The 22,617-nt window shown below is 43.7% G+C and overlaps 2 protein-coding genes across 3 annotated transcripts in view; one reads left to right on the plus strand and one right to left on the minus strand.

The window, feature by feature from the left end:
* Window positions 1-9,180, plus strand: pold2 (polymerase (DNA directed), delta 2, regulatory subunit). Of its 2 annotated transcripts, XM_062999518.1 has the most exons (11): window positions 1-49; window positions 2,523-2,738; window positions 2,865-2,986; window positions 4,161-4,284; window positions 4,541-4,655; window positions 4,881-5,079; window positions 5,669-5,749; window positions 5,836-5,993; window positions 6,248-6,375; window positions 6,932-7,033; window positions 8,600-9,180. In XM_062999518.1, exons 2-11 carry the CDS (start codon window positions 2,525-2,527, stop codon window positions 8,758-8,760), a joined length of 1,404 nt encoding a protein of 467 aa, XP_062855588.1. In that variant the 5' UTR covers window positions 1-49; window positions 2,523-2,524; the 3' UTR covers window positions 8,761-9,180. The 2 variants fall into 2 exon arrangements, with proteins under 2 accessions (XP_062855588.1, XP_062855589.1); XM_062999519.1 differs by lacking the exon at window positions 1-49 and having other exon boundaries at window positions 2,503-2,738.
* aebp1b (AE binding protein 1b) overlaps window positions 9,055-22,617 on the minus strand; it is a 25,655-nt gene continuing 12,092 nt past the window's right edge. Inside the window, exons 9-22 of the mRNA XM_062999445.1 lie at window positions 22,283-22,357; window positions 19,069-19,152; window positions 17,634-17,743; window positions 17,285-17,424; window positions 16,639-16,723; window positions 16,392-16,536; window positions 15,644-15,732; window positions 15,421-15,544; window positions 14,695-14,891; window positions 14,326-14,505; window positions 13,450-14,206; window positions 12,887-13,026; window positions 11,924-12,023; window positions 9,055-10,750 (exon numbers count right to left, since the gene is read on the minus strand). Of these exons, the coding sequence (XP_062855515.1) occupies window positions 10,203-10,750; window positions 11,924-12,023; window positions 12,887-13,026; window positions 13,450-14,206; window positions 14,326-14,505; window positions 14,695-14,891; window positions 15,421-15,544; window positions 15,644-15,732; window positions 16,392-16,536; window positions 16,639-16,723; window positions 17,285-17,424; window positions 17,634-17,743; window positions 19,069-19,152; window positions 22,283-22,357 (2,774 nt within the window). The 3' untranslated portion in view covers window positions 9,055-10,202. The remainder of the gene's footprint in view (window positions 10,751-11,923; window positions 12,024-12,886; window positions 13,027-13,449; window positions 14,207-14,325; window positions 14,506-14,694; window positions 14,892-15,420; window positions 15,545-15,643; window positions 15,733-16,391; window positions 16,537-16,638; window positions 16,724-17,284; window positions 17,425-17,633; window positions 17,744-19,068; window positions 19,153-22,282; window positions 22,358-22,617) is intronic.

The raw sequence follows: 22,617 nt of genomic DNA on the forward strand, positions 1-22,617 counted from the left end.
CGTCTTTTACTTTCTGAAATTAATTCTGTCTGAAAAACCTGAATATAAGGTAAGAATAAATATAAAAAAAAGTTTTACATTGACTTTAATTCTAGCAGAGATTGGAGCTCTAACGTGCCTTAACGGTGTTCCGGACACTTCATGAGTTAATCTGTATATTACATTTTGTAACTGTAGATCAGGAACAATCGCTGCAGTAACGTCTAACCTGTATTTTAAACTCTTTATTTTCCCAAATCTTGATTAGTAAAATGTAAAAAAGGAAGAATTAGATGGCTATGTGGAACACTGGTGGTAGTAACAGTGATCCGTACAGAACTCTCGTTGTACTGCTCTTTGTGTATTAAATGATTATTAATTGCTCATTAATGATGAGATGATGTTAGTTTGACTGGTGTAGAACACAGCAGGGCTGTTTATTCGCTTATTTACCTTTGTGTAGTTCATACACAATTCTAACTCCACAGTGCAGCCCATCTTAGCATGGCAGCACTGAGTCTTCTCCTTTAATGCCTGATGAGACTCATATTTTGTATGTTTTGCATCAGTGTCGTTCTGGAAGATCCAAAAACAACTCAGTTTTAGCACTGCGGTCAAGCCAGCCTCCACTTCATAATGATAGTACACCACCTCTAGATGTCACTCAGTTAATCTCAAAACATTCTGATGTATCATTTTTATATAAAAGCTTTTATTTAGAAATGACACATCAGAATTGCTTGATATTAACTGAGTAACATCTACAGATGGTGTACTATCATTATGATGTGGAATTGTTCTGTGGAAACTGGAGAATTCCTTTTAATAACAGTCTATATTGAACATAATAGAAATTTGACAATATAAAGGCTTTTATTTAGAATTGACACATCAAAATTGCTGTCAGGTTATTACCAACTTATTTTTTCAAAGCTTGAAATTTAATTGATAAATGTATATATTTTTAACTGATATATTTATATATTTTTAACTGATATATTTCTGTATTTTTAACTGATATATTTATATATTTTAACTGATTAATTTATATATTTTTTAACTTATACATTTTTATATTTTACCTGATATATTTATATATTTTAACTGATTAATTTATATGTTTTTTAACTTATACATTTTTATATTTTACCTGATATATTTATATATTTTAACTGATTAATTTATATATTTTTTAACTTATACATTTTTATATTTTACCTGATATATTTATATATTTTAACTGATTAATTTATATATTTTTTAACTTATACATTTTTATATTTTACCTGATATATTTATATATTTTAACTGATATCTATATATTTTTAACTGTTTTCTAAATTTTTAAGTAATACATTTCTGTATTTTTAACTGATATATTTATATATATTTTAACTGATATATTTCTATATTTATAACTGATGTCACGTTCAGGTTGTCAGTGACTTTTTTTAATCAGTTTTAGCAGACGCTATTACCGTAATGTTTAGTACACGCACATCCTTAGGAACAACGTGGGTGCTGATTTGACTGAGCATTTCGAAGTGGAGGCTGGCTTGACCGCAGTGTTTTAGCTCCTTGGCAAAGGCAGAACGATTTTCCTGTTAAATCTCCAGGTACTTTATGGAGTCCATGGGTGCTCGGCTGACCCAGCAGTCTAGTACTCTAGCCCAGTTCTGCTGAGACCCAGACCTTGTCAGGGAGGGAGAGCCACATGCGACATCACCTCATCATCAGGGTAGTTGACTCCTGCTGTCTGGTCGAGGCACCTGTAGACTACAGCTATGGCTCTATGGGGTGGAACGGTGGCTCGGTGGGTAGCACCGTCGCCTCACAGCAAGAAGGTCCTGGGTTCGATTCCCAGGTGGGGCGGTCCGGGTTCCCCCCGTGTCTGCGTGGGTTTCCTCCGGGAGCTCCGGTTTCCTCCTACAGTACGAAGACGTGCAAGTGAGGTGAACTGGAGATACTAAATTGTCCATGAGTGTGTTTGACATTAAACTTGTGAACTGATCTTGTGTGACCTGTAATTATCTGTCCTGTCATGAGTGTGTAAAACATGACGCTAATAAATAAATAAACTATGGCTCTGTGTAAGCAACTGGCTGGTGAAAAAGGGACATGATGTTTGCTGTTATTCTTGGCCAGCATGGATGTCATGTATGAGGTTGACAATGTGGTGGGAATTGGACACGTATAAATGATTTAAAAACTTTATTATTTAAAATGCATTATGACTTGATGTTTTCTGTATAACCTCCCTGTTTTTTACACCAATCTAACCTCCAAAAAGAATCTAACCAGAGAACCTGGTTCCTGTCAAAGCAGCGTCTAACACAATCCAGGCACTTACGTTTATTTTTGGATGGAAAAACATGAACTAAATTAACTTGTTGGTATGAACATGGCATTTAGTTTTATCTTTGTAGACTTTGTGACCCCCAAATGCTGCAATTTTTCATGATCCTTGAAGAATTGTTTGCCTCTCTAACCATCCTCCTCACGGTGCCACTCGTTCCTCTTTCTCCCTCTTGTCGTCGTTGCAGTCATGTTCTCGGACGTCACTGAGCCGAAGCAGACGCTGCTGTGCCAGCCGGGTTCAGAGAAGCCTGTGTTTGAGCGTGAGGAGTTATCCTACACCGGCTGTTCGGAGTGCTTCAGACTGGGTGAGCGTAGCTTCAGTCGCCAGTACGCTCACATCTACGCGACCCGTCTGATGCAGATGAGGGAGATCCTCAACGAGAGAGCTCGGCAGAAATGGGGTGAGACCAACGTGCTGATGTTCCTCCATGCATCTCAATATCCAGGCTGCATTTCCTATGTGACCAAAAGTATGTGGACGCCTCTCACTGTGTAGATGATTCTAAGTGCAGTGATGTGTGTTTCAGGAACCGTGGTGCCCATCAGGAAGCTGTGTGATCTGCAGACGGGTGAACAGTGTGTCATAGTGGGGACTTTGTTCAAGCACATGGAGCTGCAGCCGTCCATCCTGAAGGAGATCAGTGAGGAGGTAACACACAGAAGAGTGAACGTTAAACCGTCACAACAGAATGTTCAAATGTTTTTTGTTTTTTTTTACCCCTTTTTCTCCCCTTTAAGCGCATATAATTGTTCAATTAGCATCGTGCTTCCTCTCTGTCTATGCCGAACCCTGCCCTGACGGAGGTGATTGAAGCTAACCCGTATCCCCTCCGAAACACGAGCAGCAGCCAGATGCATCTTTGCCACCCACACATTGACGAGTTTGGCGCCACCTAGCGTTGCATGCGGAGAGACACACCCTAAGGGCACCCTCTCCCATCTCTGTGTAAGCGCCTCCAATCAGCCGGCAGAGAACGCAATCGCATTCTGACAGAGAGAGACCCACATCCGGTTCTTTGTCCCACCCCCCACATGAGCAACCGGCCAATCGTTGCTCATATAGCCACTCGGCTTCGAACCGGTAAAGCAAGCCTGGATTCGATACCACGCTTCTCAGAATCCAGCCCTGGTTGCAGCGCGTTTCTTTTTACCGCTGCGCCACCTGAGCGGCATGTTCAAATGTTTTAAAGTCACTTTAGAAAAGGCCTCATGCCACACAAGTTTTCATCTCATGAGATGTTATGGATGTTGAGGTCCAGATTGTTCAGTGAACAACAATTAACAGTTTTAAAATAATAAAAATATCAAAATATGTGTGTGTGTAAAATCAATTTAAATCAGATATTTTGCTAACAGAATCAGAATACTTTATTGATCCCAGAGGGAAATTGCAGTTTTTTTACAGTAGCACCCATTTATGTAAAAATAATAAACACTCTACTCTCTTAAAACAAAGACAAAAGAAGAAAAAGTTAAAGTTAAAGTTAAAAAGTTATATACACACAATTAAATAATTAAAATGCTTATGTTATTATTATTGCACATATGAAAAACTGAATATTGCACATATTAATACTGAATATTGCACAGATAAACCATAGTGTCACACATTAAGGGAGGAATTATAGAGTTTGATGGCCACAGGTAGAAAAGACTTCCTGTGGCGCTCTGTGGTGCATTTTGGTATGATGAGTCTTGCACTGAATGTGCTCCTTTGTCTCATCACTGTGTCGGGAATGATGTACATCTTGATCAATCTTGCTTTTATTTTCTTTGAACAATGAACCACTGTTGTGTTTTTATATCATTTTCTTTGCTTTCAGCACAACCTGCTGCCACAGCCGGCCCGTACCAAGTACATCAGCCAATCAGACGAGCTTATCTTGGAGGATGAGCTGCAGAGAATCAAACTGGAGGGCAAAATCGAAACATCCAAGTTTGTTACCGGTAAGCGGGGGCACACACGGCACTTTTTCTGGTGCCAGAAGTGACGCAAGAGACTATTGTGTGGTGGACAGGAATACCCTGGACAGGACACCAATCCATAGCAGGGCTTCAGATTAATGCTGGGCCAGCGTAATAGACCATAAATGTCATTGTTGCAACATTTATTGCATTTAAAGCTGCATGGTTTTACTATTCTGAGCATGTTTCAGAGTACTGAAGTGAAATTTGTCATGTGTTTGTGTTCACACGCTCACAGGAAGTGTGATTGCCATCCTGGGTGCTGAGAAAAATGATGGCAAATTTACGGTGGAGGATTTCTGCCTGGCTGACCTGCCTCCCCAAACTCCCAGAGAGCCTCTCAAGACTGACCGGTAGATCAGAACGCACCAAACATTCATTCATTTATTCATATTCATTTTCTCCAGGTCAGGGTTGAGGTGTCTGCTACTGGAAAAATAATTCTCAAATGATCCCCAAACTGGTTCCATTGACATGACATGAGATTTGAGAATATTCAGAGACCAGTTAGCCTGTAGTGCCCTCTGTCCCTGAGATTTCTGACCCCGACGTTGCTTTGTTTGTTGTTGCGACTCCAGGTTCGTGCTGCTGGCCTCGGGTCTGGGCCTGGGTGGCAGTAAGGCAGAGAGCATGCTGGGATTGCAGTTGCTGGTGGACACTGTGACTGGACATCTCGGGGATGTGGGCGAGCAGAGCGGGGCGGCGTCTATCTCTCGCGTCCTGTTGGCTGGAAACCTGCTGAGTCGAAGCACACAGGATAAAGACTCCAGTACAAAGGTGAGTGGGTGTCATCCGACACACCTGGAGGGGGCGCTAACTGCCCCATCCCTGTTACTAGAGCTTTGGGTACCATGAACCTGGAACCAGTGATGGTCAGTGGACCTGTACCAAAGGACTTCTTTATTTAATTTGTCGCACTGTGCAATACACACCAAGAGTATGTGGACACCACTATACATTTCAGCTGCTTAAGCCACACCTTTTGCTAACAAGGGTATAAAATCAATTCTGTTTGTGGAAACAGTTTGGGGAAGGCTCTTTCTTGTTCCAGCAAGTGTTGTCCATAAATCCATAGGTCAGAGTCTGGAGTCTGACCGCAAATTCATCACCTGAATTTGTGAAATGAATCGGAATATGTTTTTGGGAGTAAATGGGCACAAATCTTCTTAGACACACTCCAAAATTGTATGGTTTGGTCAGCATGTAGCATGTCCACATACTTTTGGCCACATAATGTCATAAGTTAAATGGACTAGAACTAAAACCCTAGGGACCCGTTTAGGAGGTACAGTGAAAAACCATCCTACCCTGCAGCATTTGGGCAGGAACCAGACGTAAATGCTTAGGTTTGTACTGTCTCATCCAGGCGAAGTATCTGACCAAGAAGACTCAGGCCGGCAGCGTGGAGGCCATCAGACTTCTGGACGAGCTGCTTCTTCAGCTAGTCGTGAGTAACTCGTCCTCCATTCCACACAAATATCTGCACCCCGGGAAGCCGGATTTGTTTCTCACGGCGTGTCTTGTCTCCTGCAGGCCTCCGTACCGGTGGATGTGATGCCGGGAAAGTACGATCCCACTAACTTCACTCTTCCTCAGCAGCCTCTGCACGGGTGCATGTTCCCTCTGTGTGGGCCGTACCCCACCCTGCAACTGGTCACTAACCCCTACCAGGCTGAAGTGGACGGTGTTCGGTGAGTTCTGTCTGGTTAAGGCTACTCTATGAGTGGTGGATAAAATACCTGAGTATAGCGTGTTCCTCTGTACGCATTACGGCTCTGTGTAGGAATCTACCACCAGCTGGCGTGCCTAAGGGGGTCTGTGCTAGTCTGTGGTCTTCCTTCAGAGTGGTTGGGGTTCGAACATGTCTAAAAAAAAATATGTTTGCAATCCTATAATATTTGTTAATAGTGTGTGTGTGTGTGTGTGTGTGTGTGTGTGTGTTCAGATTTCTGGGCACATCAGGGCAGAACGTGAGCGACATCGTGAAGTACAGCAGCGCGGACGATCACCTGGAGATTTTGGAGAACACGCTGCGACTCTGCCACCTCGCACCTACCGCACCTGATACACTGGGTACGTACACTGATACACTGCTACACTGGCAAAAGTATTTGGACATCTGTTTATGTAATAGAGTGACATTGATGTGATCTTCTCAGCTATAACAACAGCCGCCCTTATGAGAAGGCTTTATGCACAGGGGTGCAGACATGCTGGAACAGGAAAGGGCCTTCCCTAAACTGTTGCTACAAAGTTGGAAGCATATAATTTCCTTTATATAACTGATTTATTACACCTGTTAGCAACTGTTGTATGTAAAACACATGAATTCAGTTATTTGAAGGGCGTCCTAATACTTTTGTTTATATTGTTTGTTGTGGCAGTTACATACAGCAGCTTGGATTATTTAGTTGGTATTATTAAAAGTACTATAATGTTATTAACCTTCTTCTTAACGTCTGTGGTCAAACCAGCTTTTGTTATATGAGCACTTGCTTTCATGCTGGATGAAGTTCTATGATCATCTAAGCTGCTGTCTGTATATTTTTGAGCCTGAAACTCTTCTTGCACCAACGATTTCAGTCGGTGAAGGTTTTATCGCTCTTTAATGATTCTGTGTCGTGTTCAGGGTGCTACCCGTTCTACCATAAGGACCCGTTCATCCTGGAAGAGTGTCCACACGTGTACTTCACTGGGAACGCACCAAGCTTCCAGTCCAAACTCATCAACGGTCAGTACGAACTTCATATTCCAAACTGCTTACTTTTTTTAAGTGACCCACGTTTTGTTCATGATTTTTACTGCGACCCAGGCAACGCAGACGATGCATCAAAACAAAATACAAATCGAGATATACAGTCGAATCCGGTTAATCGGACCACATCGGGACGCGATCGTTTTGGTCCTAATAACCGGCTGGTCCGATTACACGAACACGCCCTATGTTACAAGACGGGACGTGCTATAATTTATGTAACATATTAAATGTTTATTAAACCTTTATTGTGCGATATACTGTACACGTATAGCGAACGTACAAACAAGAACTACTGTTGCTTACGAACTTTGTTCATTGAAAAATAAATTTGCAAACAAGTTTTTCGAAACGATCTACAACACAATGTACAGGTACTTAGCATGCGAAGCATAATAAAAAAAAAAAAGTTCTTACTAAATTCCATCTTGTTTACGCTGGACTTCATTTCCCCGAAAAGCGGAGATGCAGATGGATCCAATAACCACGCTGCTGGCTACTGGGTGCTTCGTTGAGGGAAAGAAAGTGGTGGGCGTGTTCACCTCCCGCTGGTTTTGCTCTCGTCAACACAACTTTTCGGATTTCCTGACCTTTGATGAAAGTATAAATTCTCCCGGGGAGCCCAGGAATCCTCCCATATCTCGCTGACCCGCTTTGCATCCGCTCTAAGTGGCGACTTGTGGCTTCTTTTTCTTATTCGCTCTCACGTCCTTTGGTCCGATTAAACGGAATTTTGGTCCAAATAAGCGAATAACATTACACGTACGTAATAGGATTTGTTTCGGTACTTTAGGATTCGGTCCGAATAAGCGGCTGGTCCGATTAACCGGATTCGACTGTACTTCATTAATGACAATGGTGGAAATCTGGTCCCACAGTGGTTTACAGATGTAATGTAAAGCCTCCACAAGTGGGTGTTTGTGTACAAGTTAATTTTGTGTTTATATATTATTATTATCTTTCTCTTCAGCCCATTTTTTGGCTTGTGACCCACCCATGGATCTCGACCCAGGGTTTAAAAACACCCCATATTCGCATGCATGCGTCTGTGGAAAATTTTAATCTATCCCTGAAGTCGGGCGGTGATATTTGACGAGTTGTGTTTGTGTGGACGCTCGGCCAGGTCGTAACTCCGCTAAGATTTCCAACCCCCCACAGTGGTGTGTTGGTCCTTTTGTCTGCTGTTTGTTGTTAGTCATTCTGATTGGGCAGTGATAGCTCAGTGGTTAAGGTACTGGACTAGTAAATAGAAGGTTGCTGGTTCAAGCCCCGCCACCACCAAGTTGCCACTGTTGGGTCCCTGAGCAAGGCCCTTAACCCTTAATTGCTCATTGCGTTCAGCTCATTGTAAGTCGCTTTGGATAAAAGTGTGTGCTAAATGCTAAAAAATGTAAATGATTGACCAAAGCTGCTGACTTCTCTGTGCCCATATAAGCTTAATAAATGGATCGATAAGTGCTCATTTTAAAAACAGTACGATCTGTGGTGCTTAAACCAGAAGACTTTTACACCATTTTAAGCCACATTTTATTTCCCTTTCAGGACCTGAGGGGCAGGAGGTGCTGCTGGTGACAGTCCCAGAGTTCAGCAGGACCCAGACAGCGTGTCTGGTGAACCTCCGTACGCTGGAGTGTGAGCCAATCAGGTTCTCCGCCTTCTCCACTGAGGAGGAGGATGAGAGCGAGATGAACATCAGCCATTAAGCTTAAATATGAGCACTGTGTGTGTGTGTGTGTGTGTGTGTGTGTGTGTGTGTAACGTTTACAAAAAACCCTGGAAAGATGCACCAATGTTTCTCATACTCAGTTCTCTCGGGGTTTAATGCCAATCACTTGTAGATCATTCGACCAGAGCGTCCAAACTTTTGTGTACGACTGTGTTGTGACCCTGTGCAGCAAAACAAAGAACTCTGTCATTTTTGCATGAGAAAATAAATGCAGCAGCACTTGCGCGGCTTGTAAAAAGACGTCGGCGGATCAGGAAACGTCACAAGTGAGCAGTGTGTAAACAAGCCTTTATTAGATGCTGATATTACAGTGGGTTCGACCCTGAGGTCTCTGAGAGAATCGTTTTCTGCAGACACGCTGATGATAAAGAAATGTAAATAAAGCCACTTTTCTCTACATGTTGGGTTTTGGTCTCTGTGGGAACCGGGTGGGTGGATTGGCTGGGTGAAGGATCTGGTAGAAGATGCAGAGGAGTTCTAAATGAAAGACGATGGATTCTGCAGGACGCCACATGAAGTCGGCACGATACGAACAGCAAACACATACACATGCGACCATTCATTTCATGAGCTAATCGTCACTATTCAACAAATGCAGGCCTGTAAACAGAACAGCAGCTTTCATCTCACACTTCTGTATTACTCTGTTGCTCCGGGTTCGTCTCATGTAATTTAGACATACCCAATTCCCCCCATTGCACTCTTATCCTCCGTCTTATGCATGACATCCACGCTGGCCTCAGTCACATCTAATCATTCATGATCTCAAGAGAATTTGCATGGGAAAATGGACCAACCAATGACGTCACTGTGTCTGTAACACGGGTTCAGACCAGTTGCCAACTCCAACACCAACTTTTCATTTTTGTGGACAGTGGTAGCCTAGTGGGTAGAGCTTTGGACTATCGATTGAAACGTTGAGAGTTTGAATCCCAGCTCTGCAGTGCAACCACTGTTGGGCCCTTGAGCAAGGCTCTTAACCCTCTCAGCTCCAAGGGCGCTGTACAATGGCTGACCCTGTGCTCTGACCCCAGATCCCAATTAAACTGGGCTAAGCAAAGAAAGAATTCCGTTGTATCTTACACCTGTATGTGTGTATATGTGACGAATAAAGGTGTTGGTATAAAATAGGTTCCATAAATGATTCATGAAAGGCCTCTCAGGTTCCCCCCTGTTTAATACAGACACTGTGATGTCATCGGCCCAGTTTCATTTGGGTTCTCAAGCCATTGGTTTAAAGACATAAAACAAGTGCTTCCTGCAGAATCCAGTCTGGATTTACTGTAGCGTTCATGAACTTTACTGCATAGTTTCCATTATGTGACGGTTCCAAAACGTCCTACGACCCCTCGTCCATCCTGAAAGAGAAAGCGGTGCTTATTGTCAGTTCGGTGAGGCGCATCTTTGACCCTCGGACCTTTATTCATAATCATCGATGCTGAAGCTGTAGTCGTAATCGGAGTCCGTGCTCTCAATCTCTGGCTGGCTGTAGTTCTCCGGCAGCCACGAGTCGTACCAGGACGTGAAGCTCTCCGGAGCTGGTGGAGCTGTGGTCGTGGGGGGTATGGTGGTGGGGGGTATGGTGGTCGGGGGCGGTGTGGTCGTCGGGGGCGGTGTGGTCGTGGTCATTCTCGCCAATAACCTCTGCTGTCTCAGGCGGCGGAGCCTCATCAGTCTCATGCGCCGCTGGCTGAGTCGATCGCCTTTACCGTTAGGAATCTGGTTACCGCTGTTGACGAAGTGATTTCCTCCTCCGGGGCTGAGCAGTCGGATGGGCTTGTTGCCGTGCAGAGCCATGATTTGCTTGATGCGATCCCAGTTGGACTTGTTGAGTTCGAAGTTGCAGATTGTGGCACCCTGGTCGAAGCCCACCACGCACAGGCGGCTCATGGAGGAGTAGCCGTCAGCCCGAGCCAGCACCTGATACTCGCCGGGATTCAGCATACGCCAGTAATCACCCGCCTCACCTGAGAAAAGATTTTAAATATTAAGTCCTAAACCAGAGCCATTATAGCAGTGTTTCCCAACCATTTTGAGCCACGGCACATATTTCACATTAGAAAAATCACAAGGCACACCACCAAGAAGTTGTACTGCCCTCTAGTGGAAGAGAATGTAATTGTTCTGCCTGTCACTACACACCGCAGTACCAATCAGGTGAAATTGGATAATCTTCCACGGCACACCTGATGATTTCTCACGGCACACTTATGTGGTTGGGAAACACTGCATTATAGAACCGTGCACTTCTTTTCTCTGCTAAATATGTCAAGTATAGAAGGTAAAAATCCTAAAAAGTTACCCACTTTTTTGTCCAAAAAACCCACAAATTTGAGTTCGAATTCAAAATTAAATACAGCACCTTACAGAATTTGACTTTGTAGCACAGCCTCCTAATTCCTCATTTGTGATTCTGATTGATGACAGGGGCTAGTTTTCAAGTAGCACCGGAAAACAGCGGCATCCTTCTCATACGGCAGCCTTTTAGATCACGGCAGAGATCATGTTTGTTTGTTTATTAGAATTTTAACGTCATGTTTTACACTTTGGTTACATTCATGACAGGAACGGTAGTTAGTCATTACACAAGATTCATCAGTTCACAAGTTTAATATCAAACACAGTCATGGACAATTTAGTATCTCCCATTCACCTCACTTGCATGTTTTTGAGGAAACCAATGCAGCCACGGGGAGAACGTGCAAACTCCACACAGAAAAGACCCAGACCGGCCCACCTGGGGATCGAACCCAGGACCTTCTTGCTGTGAGGTGACAGTGCTACCCACAGAGCCACCGTGCCACCCCAGAGATCATATAAAGCTTGCTTTACTAAAGGTAGCGTCACTTGTTCCAGAAGCTTCTAATTCATAGCGGATTGGCTGGTTTTTGGTGGTTCTTGTGTACATCTGACAATACGTACAAATTTCATGTCCCCCTCCCATCTCCAGACATGATGTCTGACAGCCAATCATGTCTGTGTAGACACACGGCTGGCCAGTAAGACCGCCACACCACCAGAGCGATGGACGTATTTCCTTTAGCATGTCACAGTTTGGGTTTTCATCTCAACCTCGACTGTTGCTGCAAACCTAAACTGTAGCTGCAAAGTTGGAAGCATATCTGTTCATCTGGACTCACCTGTGGTAACATCATGATTGATTCCTTCCACTGAGATCGTGGCGTTCACGATCGGTTTTCCCTCCTTGTCTCTCACGACGCCCTTTATTCCCCGGTGCACCTGAAACGGCCACGAAGCTTAACGTCACATAAAGAAGTAACAGATATCAGTTATGGATTATCAATGCTATTCTACATTGCAGAGACTTTTACACTGTCAGTTACAAACTACCCAGTAATAGCAACTGGACAGTTTAGGGACTTGAACCAGCGACCACTTAGTGCAGAGTTTTATTTACTTATTTGGACTTTCATCCAGAATTACATATTTAATCAAACAGAGTGGTTAAGGGGTAAGAACCATGTGCAAGGGCCCAGTAAGTGCTGCCTGAGCTTTACAACCTTAGTCTCTTGGTTCATTTTACTCACAGGTATAGAGGAGAACTCAATCATTTTTCCAAAGCAAGAGCCAAAAGCGGTAGAACAGTAAAGCGTTCACTCTTTACTCATGAGTTCCCAAGAATGCCACAGCTGCCTGTGGCTGAGGATCCAGGAGAACAGACCAGAGTCTGAACTAAAAGTCCAGACCAAGCAATGAAAGCAGCCCTGGCTAATCGTTTGTGTCTCTTTTATTAGTACCCTCCTCCAAGTGTGTTCAGCTACCCAGTAACATTAAAAGATTTGGGTTTAGTTTTCTCATCTTAGGTGAACTAGCCCCTCTTCACAGAAACCAGGAATATTGGAGGTGAATCAGGGCCTCACTGATGTAAAATTCAAGGTTTTATACTGAGAAAAAATGACATTAGTGAAATTGTAGTTACAAATTCCCTCTAAAAAACAGAAATATGAATCATCCTGCAGTGGAAACAAAACATTTCAGGGTTTATGGAAATTCACCTGATTGAACGATGTTTGTTTTTTTAACCGGAGTAAAATTCCAACAGGGTTTATCAGAAGCTTGTGATAGCAGTGAGTGAATCTCACCTGATCCATTAACGTCAGCAAAGCATCTCGGTTATGTTCCCACTCCCGGACGAGCTCACTCTGATGAGGGTATTTATCACAGCCCAGGAAGACGGACAACTCAAAACAGTTCGTGTGCAGGTAGCTGAAATCATTCAGACCTGAGAAAGACAGAAGAATTAGAGCAATTAGAGCAATATGGGTTTTATTTGACTATTTTCTTTCCTTTTTACTCTATTTCTGCATTTTTCTCCCAATTTGGCCATATCTAATTTCTTAGTTTCTGCAGACCTTGACCCTGACTGATAAGGGCCGTACTTTCCAACATGTGCTGTAGCTTCTTTTTCGCCTCCACAAGGCGAGTTCACACAGGGATCAGTATCGCATACTAAGATGCATCGACCAGCCAGCAGAGGCCGCAAGTGCAGCAGTGATGAGGAATCCATTTTGCCTTCCCTCCCTCAGACACAGCCTTCTCATGTCTTAAAAATTCCTAGGTCACATTACAGACGGCTTCTACCTAAAATCATTATCATCATACCTTGTTTTAGTAGAATTGCAGTGGCAACTCCCAAAATACTTACTTCCTTGAATGGGCTTCCACTTGGCACGGTTGACAATTCCCATCCCTCCTGTGGGGTCCTCGGTGTGGCATCCTCCTCGGAAGGTGTTGGTCATCGTACGGTGAGTAGAGGCATAAGAAACTGCCAACCAGCGAAACAAGGACTGGTCCTCAACCACTCTGATCTCCTCCTCTGACGTCTCCGCCTGTCCATGCCCCTCCGCTCCATAACCTTCTTCATTGTGCCCCTCTTGGTATCCTTCATGGTAACCTTCATGATCCCCCTCCGAGTGCCCCTCATGATGGTACCCTTGGTTCTCCCGATGGTACTCCTGGTTCTCCCGATGGTACTCCCGGTTCTCCTGATGGTACCCCCGGTTCTCCTGATGGTACCCCGGGTTCTCCTGATGGTACCCGTAGTTTTCTTGATGGTAGCCGTAGTTTTCTTGATGGTATCCATGGGATTCTTGGTGGTCACCATAGCCCTCCTGGTGGTCACCATAGCCTTCTTGGTGGTCGCCATAGCCCTCCTGGTGGTACCCTATGTGGAGGTAGGGATTGGGTTGTTCTTCTTCCTCTTCTCTTTCCTCCTCCTCGTACTGCCGCTTGCGTCGATTGGATCTGGGGTTCAGCTTCTTCTCCAGCTCCTCAGACTCTTTGGTGAGGCGTCGCATGTCGAAGGGGTAGGTGACCAGCCGCTCGCCACCTTGAAAATTGGCTCCTAGGACAAATGGGTAGGTTTCCATCCAGGAGACGAGGGCTCGTGTCTCCACGGCTAACTGCAACCAAGCACAAGGAAGGAGTCCTGAAATCAAATCTTACTAATGGTCTACCCTACAGTCCCTCCTCAAAATATCTAACTTTTGTTTCAGATCAGAAGTTGTAATACTCTACTCACAGGTCCATTGTCACTGAGATAGCCTTCAGGAATGGGCACATGGTGATTTGGGGTCAACTTGGGCACCATGCCCTTGTCGTCTTCATTCCATAATATAGTATTAAGGTCTGGGAAGTCTTTGAAGATGTCATGGCCGTCCTCAGTCCAGTGACCCAGTGTCCAGCTTCCCATTTCTGAGCCCTGAAACAACATCAGTAATGCTACATGTATTTAATTTGTTAATCATTTTATGAGAAGCCACCAAGCAGCAAGATACGACCCAGCAAACACGTGAGCATATGCTGATGCACAAGGGCCTTGCCTCAAGGGCCCAACAGTGTCTCTTCAGCAGTAGAATTTTAGTAAGGCGTGACTCTCGTCGTAACGCACCCTCTCGAAGGCTTTCACGTGGCCGTCGGGGTTGACCGAGGGTACGAGGTGAATGCGTATTCCATCCACTATGCGGCGCACTCGCGGGTTTCCGTCCTTGTACTCCTTACACATGTACTGCATCAGCATCAGGAGGAGTTCGCGACCCAGAGCCTCGTTACCATGGTACCCTGCCGTGTAGCGGAACTCCGGTTCACCTGAATTTTGGAGAATGAAAACCACAGAAATACGTTTTTAAGACCTGTTTGTTAAACGTCTTTTTTACACACATTGTTTATTTATCAGAGTAAATGTTAGTGGACATGTTTTGTTAGCTGGGGTGCATTGCACATAGCCAAAAATGTAATGGAACGCTAGAAATTCGGTGACCCCATCTTTAGCTCAGGTGACCCAACATGGGGACCTGACCCTAAAGTTGTGAACTTCTGCATTAAGGCAACTAGGAATCAGGAATTCCATCCATCACCCACAAAGAGAATAAGTTGTTATGCTCTCTCAGACTCCTGGCAGAAATAGCTATTTTACTATAATGCACATTTTAAATGACGGAGAGGCTTGAATTTAACTTGATAAAATAGTACAGAAACTTAATATAACTAAATAAAACACAAATATCATCATCAGTGGAGAGGGGGCACTTACTTTTTCACACCAGATCGTCTCTACACTCCTGCAGATCAGAACTGTTTGCTGTTACTCTGCTGTTTTGTTGATGTAAAGACTCACCAGTCTCATGGACACCAGGATTATCGCTGATCTCCATAGCATGGATGTCCAGACCTTTGGAGCTCCGACCCAGGCTGTAAAACCTGGTGATGTTTGGACACTCGTCTGAAACTGACTTCATGAACTGTGACGGTGACAGAAATCAGACCGAATCAGTCGAGTTTACATTTTCTAAGTGGGTTTAAGAACGCTGGTGTCGGTACCCTTGACTCGTGTATCTCACCTTCTCCATGTCCAGATAGTTATGGTACGTGTAGTCCAGGTCATCCCTAGGTGTCACTTCGTTCTGCATCTGGTACTGACTGAGGGGATCTGAGGCACAGATAGTATTAACATGATTGTTAGTGGTTAGTAAAGTGGCATTAATAGTAAATAATAAAGTGCCATCAGTGATTAATAAGTGGCATCAATAATTGATAAATGGCATTACTAGTTGATGAAGTGGAGTTAATAATGGCATCAGTAAGTGATGTGACATCAGTAATTGATAAAGTGACATCACTAATTAATGAAGTGGCATCAGAAATAGATGTGGCATCAGTAATTCATCAAGTGGCATCAATCATTGATTAAATTGCATTGGTCATTGATAACTGGCATCACTAATTGATAAAATGACATCAGTAATTAATAATGTGGCATCAATAATGGCATCAGTAAGTGATGTGGCATCAGTAATTGGTACAGTGGCATCAGTAAATAATAAAGTGGCATCAGTAATTGGTACAGGGGCATCAGTAAATAATTAAGTGGCATCAGTTGTTAGTACAGTGGCATCAGTAATTAATTAAGTGGCATCAATTATGGCATCACTAATTAATAAAGTGGCAATAAATGGAATAAATCAAATGGAATTAGTAACTATTAAAGTGGCATCAATAATGGCATCAGTAAGTAATAAATGGCATGAGTAATTGATAAAGTGGCATTAAAAGTTGTAACATGATCATTTGTGTGATTGTGTGACTCACCAGGAACTGGGCAGCCCAACACCTCCATCCTCATGCACATGGTGCCGTTCCAGCTCTGTGGCAGGATGCGGATGTACCGCGCCGCCACCGGCTCTATGAACTCTGACATCACCGGGGTGGTTTTATCAGAGTTCCCGAAAAACAGCTGAGAACAAAAACATCTAGATTTAATACGATACTCAGAACTCCACATACGTCCACATACTTTTGACCATAGAGTGTTTTTAATAAATATCTGGCAACCCACCCAGTCTGCGTAGCCATCACTGAGAACAGTCCAGTCCCGACTGTCATTACTGAAGGACACGTGGTAGGTGGTGACATAGTCGTTTCTGAAAGATCAAACACAGGTCAGCTATAGAATCACCATAAAACACACACACACACACACACACACACAAACATAAACACGTACATACATACGTACACCTACACACACATCTACACACACACATACAGTACATACACATCCACACACACAGCTACAAACACACACACACATAAACACACTTACATACATACACCTACACACACAGATACAGACATACATACACACATACATACATACATGTACACACAAAAACACACACAGCTACAAACACATACATATGTACACCTACACACACACACACCTTCATATGTACATACATACATACGTACACCTACACACACAAACACACACACACCTACATATGTACAAACACACATATGTACACCTACACATGCAGAACTACACATACACCCACAAACACACACAGAGAACTACACATACACACAAACATGTACACACAAAAACACACATACATACATACAGTATGTACACCTACACATACAAACACACAGACACACACTACAGTGTTGAGTATAATCGTATATCTGAATGTGCATCTCACTCTATGGGGTCGTCTCGTCCCTGTGTGATGACTCCAGTGAACTCGGTGAGTGTTCGGGCGTCCAGTTCGATCCAGTGGACTTTATCGTCCGGGTTTCCACACCAAGCTCCTCCGTTCATGTCATCATCGTCTCCAGACGCCTGAGCAGAAATATTTACACCTTAAACTCTTCAAATCACTCACACCAAAAAATACTGTGCAGTTATTCCTCCTGTTTAATGTGTGGCACGATTCCACAGCGGTAGTGTGGGTGCTACACAGCACAAGGGTCTCTGGGCCCTGGTTCAAACTATACCTCACATTCTGAAATGTTTAGCATATTCTCCCTGTGAGTGTGAGTGTGTGTTACCTGCATGTTAAGACGAGCTCTTTGAGGACCGTAGCGATGACCCATCATGGACGAAGTCAGCAGTTGGTCAGCGTCTATACAATGAGACTCCATTCCCAGAGGAGGACAGACTGGAGGGAATAAAATACAATCATTTATAATACAGAGCTTTATCGCCTGAATTTGGTATAAAACACCACTAATGGTGCTACTGGACTCTGGAGCAGTGGCATCATATGGTATTCTAACAGTTAGGCAGAGCAGATGCCAAGAGAACCGCTTAAATGCAGTGAACAATGACAGTACAGTGGACCAATGACTTGTGTGCTTCATTATTTGTGAGTACCCTCTTTCTGTTCAAGCCCTGCACAGAACCCTCGACCTTAAACCCATCCAAATCTTTCAGGATGAATCAGAATGCTGACTGCAAACCAGGTCTTATCGATCAACTTCTCAGACATTCTTGAGGATGAATGGAAGTTAATCCCCACAGTCGTGTTCCAAGATCTAGCAGCTTGAGCACACAGGCTTCACAGATGAGTGTAAGTTGGGTTTGCTGTAATGAGGGGGCAACTTGTCGGGTGTCCACAAACTTTTGACCACTGGTGTTGAACTTGTTCACATGGCACATCTGTGTCACTGGAATTGCCCAGTTGTTATCACTTGCTTTGGGGTGGCGCAGTGGCACAGATTGTACAGTGGGTGCTGCACGACCTGGGTTCAATCCTCAGCTCCGGTAGTTGTAGTTTTACTCATGCCCATCTGGGCTTTCATCCAGAAGATGGCTTGGCTGCTTTAAACTTCCCCTGGGTGCCATGTCGGACCCACCGCAACCCTGACCAGGACGTAGTTTGTGCAGATAAATGAAGGGTCGTGGCGCATACAGAGAGCCTGTTTTGTTTGGTTCACATCTGGTTCGTGAACAGTCTGGAATGCTTGAGTACACTTGAGAAGAAACAGCTGTGGAACTGAGACATGGACTTGGCAGGATCTCACCCAGGTCGGTGTTCAGAACAAACAGCTTTATTACTTTTTTATGCACCCGCCCCCCCTCATTTTCACCCCAATCTAGTCATATCCAATTCCCTGATCATATTTCACCTGTACAGTTACTGACCTCCACCACTGACCGAGGAGAACCATGACTAAAACACACCCCTCCAAACCTCCGAGACATGTGCAGTGCCAAGTTTTTTCCACCTATACCAGGCAAGTTCATATGGAGATCCGTATCGTGCACAGATCCCCATCATCCCCGTCTGATTGTGCAGTCACCATCGATCAGCCAGCAGAGGTCGTGATTGCATCAGTTAGATCGGTTACTCTAAAGTCCTAATAAATGTATGATGCCCTGTAATAGACCGGTGGGTCACTCGGGGTGTACCGTATTCTGACCAGGTGCATTTAAGTTGAAGGGTGGTGACAGAGAAAAAAAAATGATAGATGAAATCCGCACTTTTAGGTTCTTTGTAGACCCGTGGAGGTTTTTGGATCCGGCGCTCCTGTTCCTCGTGTTCTATCCTCCACCGCTCTTCTCTCTCTGCAAAGGAAAAAAAATACACAATCACAATCAGGGTCAGAAATCCCAGGGGTACGAGGGAGGTAGAGTTCTCCCACCCAATTTAATCATTGTAAAAATAACAATAAATACGATGCATAATAAAGACGGCTATAGTGCTCCACCTACAGGCCAGTCTTGGTATTACTGGTTGAACATATTAAATCTTTAACCCATTCACAGCAACTTTTGGTAGAAATGAAATGTATAAACTTATAAACTCAAAATAACCACTAACACATGCACAGACGAGTCCTGGTCACTGGATCTAACGATGCCTGGACTGAAGCTCGAACAAATCATCAAATAACACGTTCAGTTCTTCATCCAGACGACTCTGATTCATCAGATCCGAATCACTTCTTTGGTGCCTGTAGGACCTGGTCTGGTTGTTATAATGCTTAAAAACATCTGGATTTTCATTTCATTCATTCCCACTAACCTCTCCATCCAGGTCAAGGTTGTGATGGGTCCGGTGCCACATACAAACACGGGTACAGGCAGGTATGGGACCCTGGACAAGGTTGAAAGGCAACATACCTTTATATTTACTCACCCCTGTTTACCTATAAGGCAATTTAGAACAGCCAATCCACCTTCTGCAAATACAATCAAAACTAGCAAAGAGCTAGTGAAGTGGGTGCAACACAGGTTCAGTCCTTGTCTCTGTGAGAAAATAACGTGTGTAAAGGTGGCACTGGACCCATCGTGTCCCTGACCAGGTAAAGCAGTGGAATTGGGACACTAGATCATACACACATAGGCCTACACACATGCACACACGCACACACACACACACACACACACACACACAAGCTCCTACAAATTTACTCCCACACACACACTTTTCCACACACATATGCAACAGACACACACATACACATGAGCTCACACAACACACTCATACACACCCACACACACACTTTTCCACACACATATGCAACACACACCACACAAGCTCTTACAATTTACTCCCACACACACACAAAACACACATATGCAACACACACACACACACACACACACAAGAACTCCCACAAACGAAGTCCCACACACCCACACATACATGCACACCCCACACTATGTCCCACAAATGTACACACACCTACACTCCCACAAACACACTTTCTCACACACTTTCACACACGAGCTCTCACAAATGCTTTTACACACAAACACACACACACGTAATACGCAGCAGATTTTCAGTTGTGTGAAAAAGTAATTGCCCCGTGTTCTGTAGGAAGAACATACCAAACATCTAACAGACAGTAACCAGAGGTTTCACAAATAAGCTGAAGTTTTGAAACAGACATTTGATTCTTTTATGTAAATGATTATTAAAACGTTTCTTTTCTCTCTCTGTTCCAGTTGGGATTGTTGATCGTAACTCAGAACTGTTACGTCTCTCATGAAGCTTTTCCCAGTTTTAACCAAAAACGTGTGTGTGTGTGTGTTTTTTTTATTACATCCAGCCAACACACATACGCTCTTCTACTAGTTTGATTTGCTCTCTCTGTACATGATTAAATAAAAGCATTTGCTCTCCCAGTTCCAGTTGAACCTTCACCTCTCTGCCCGTTTCACATTCCAGCTCATAAAATCTGCACAGCATCGAGCTCTAAAAGCGTCCAAGTGTTCCTTATCAAATCCACCCGTCTTTAAACCTCAGTGTTTTTCTGAGGAAATATAAACACTGTTATTAATCCATCACGCCGCTCGGTTTGTTCACATCTGCAGACGCGCCGTGGGGGTCAAATTCAGTTCAGTTATTTTATTAATGACTTTTACATGCTGTTCCAAAATAAAGAGAATCCTACAAATCTTGTTCTCTACCCCCAGCCAACTGAGATGACACAGAAATGCGTGCAATCCATAATCCACAGGAGGCTTGAAAATGTTTTCCACACAGTATGAGGTCTGACAAACTAAATAGTTGCGAAAGCACGAAATACCAAAGCTAATCAAAAACTAAATCACCAAAATACAAGAGAGATTAGAGCTGAGATCAACAAGGCAGAAGCACCATATAGACAGGGTGCCCTTGCAGTCCATTGCAGAAACACACTATTACAGTATACAATCTGAGCAATTGAGGGTTAAGGGCCTTGCTCAAGGGCCCAACAGCAGCAACCTGGCAGTTAGAACAACCAGGTTAGAACAGCCAATCCACCTCATGCATGTTTTTGACAGATGTAAATAAAACTGTAGTAACTTGAAACCTGTAGAAAGAGAATGGAACCCAGGACCCATGACCCGTGCAGAACCCAGACACTGCAACTGTGCCACCATGAAAACAAAATACTAGCGTGGGTGCAAACATAGCAACATGGGTCCAGAAAACCAGAGTGGGTTTTTTACCTAGGTGTACTCCGGCTTCCGTCCACTCTTCAAAAGCATGCAGAAGGTAGATTGGCTGTTGTAAAATGTCTTTAGATATAAGTGTTTGTTTCCCTGTATTACTGGTGCCCTGTTAAGAGTGTATTTCTAGCTTTCACACACTGATAATAACCCTGGAACCAAATGTGCGAACCCTGGAACCTATCCTGTGAACACTGGATTATATGCCTTGAACACTGGAACCAAACATGGGAACACTGGAGTCAAACCTGGGAACACTGGAACCAAACATGGGAACACTGGAACCAAACATGGGAACACTGGAACCAAACATGGGAACACTGGAACCAAACATGGGAACACTGGAATCAAACCTGGGAACACTGGAACCAAACAAAAAAAGGGGGAACGTATTCTGTAAACACTGGAACCAAACACATAAACACTGGAACCAAATGGCATGTTTTAAGAGGTGGTCGTTAACCAGAGTAGAGGCAGAACCAACCTTCTTGTACACAGGGAAAACATGCTAAACTCCAGACATACAGTAACTGAAGCCAAGGACCAAACACAAGACTTTGGATCTGTGCTGTGTTTACACTACCTGCTATAGTGGAGGGGCCCTGACAGATCTGATCATTTCACATCTGTTTAACTATCTGAGTTTGGGAGGCTGTGTTAGAAGCTTTTTGTTATCACTAAGTCTCAGTGAAGTAAAGCTGGCTCGATCATGTGCAAACTAAACAGAAGGACAGAATGATGGATGGTGTACCTCTCTCCTCCTGCTTTGTCCTCTCCTTTTCCTTTTCTTTTTCTCTCTCCACTCTCTCCTGCTCTTCTTTCGTCTCTGAAAAACAAACATTACGAACTAATGAGAAACCCAAATCCAAGTTTACAGTAAATATAATTCATTTTTTACATTGTAAATCTAAACTACACTTATGAGCCAAATTATGGGAGCCCATCCGGCAAGAATCTGCATGGCGATGCCTTTTTGATAGCACTGGGGCATGTGAGGCTGAGAGATCTGTTAGATGTTCTGCTGATGAAGGTTCCTCAAAGTTCACATGTGTAATGCAGCAGATCTTATCAGAGTAAAGACCTGTG

Source organism: Trichomycterus rosablanca, chromosome 7 (assembly GCF_030014385.1).
Source record: "Trichomycterus rosablanca isolate fTriRos1 chromosome 7, fTriRos1.hap1, whole genome shotgun sequence".
NCBI classification, from domain to species: Eukaryota; Metazoa; Chordata; class Actinopteri; order Siluriformes; family Trichomycteridae; genus Trichomycterus; species Trichomycterus rosablanca.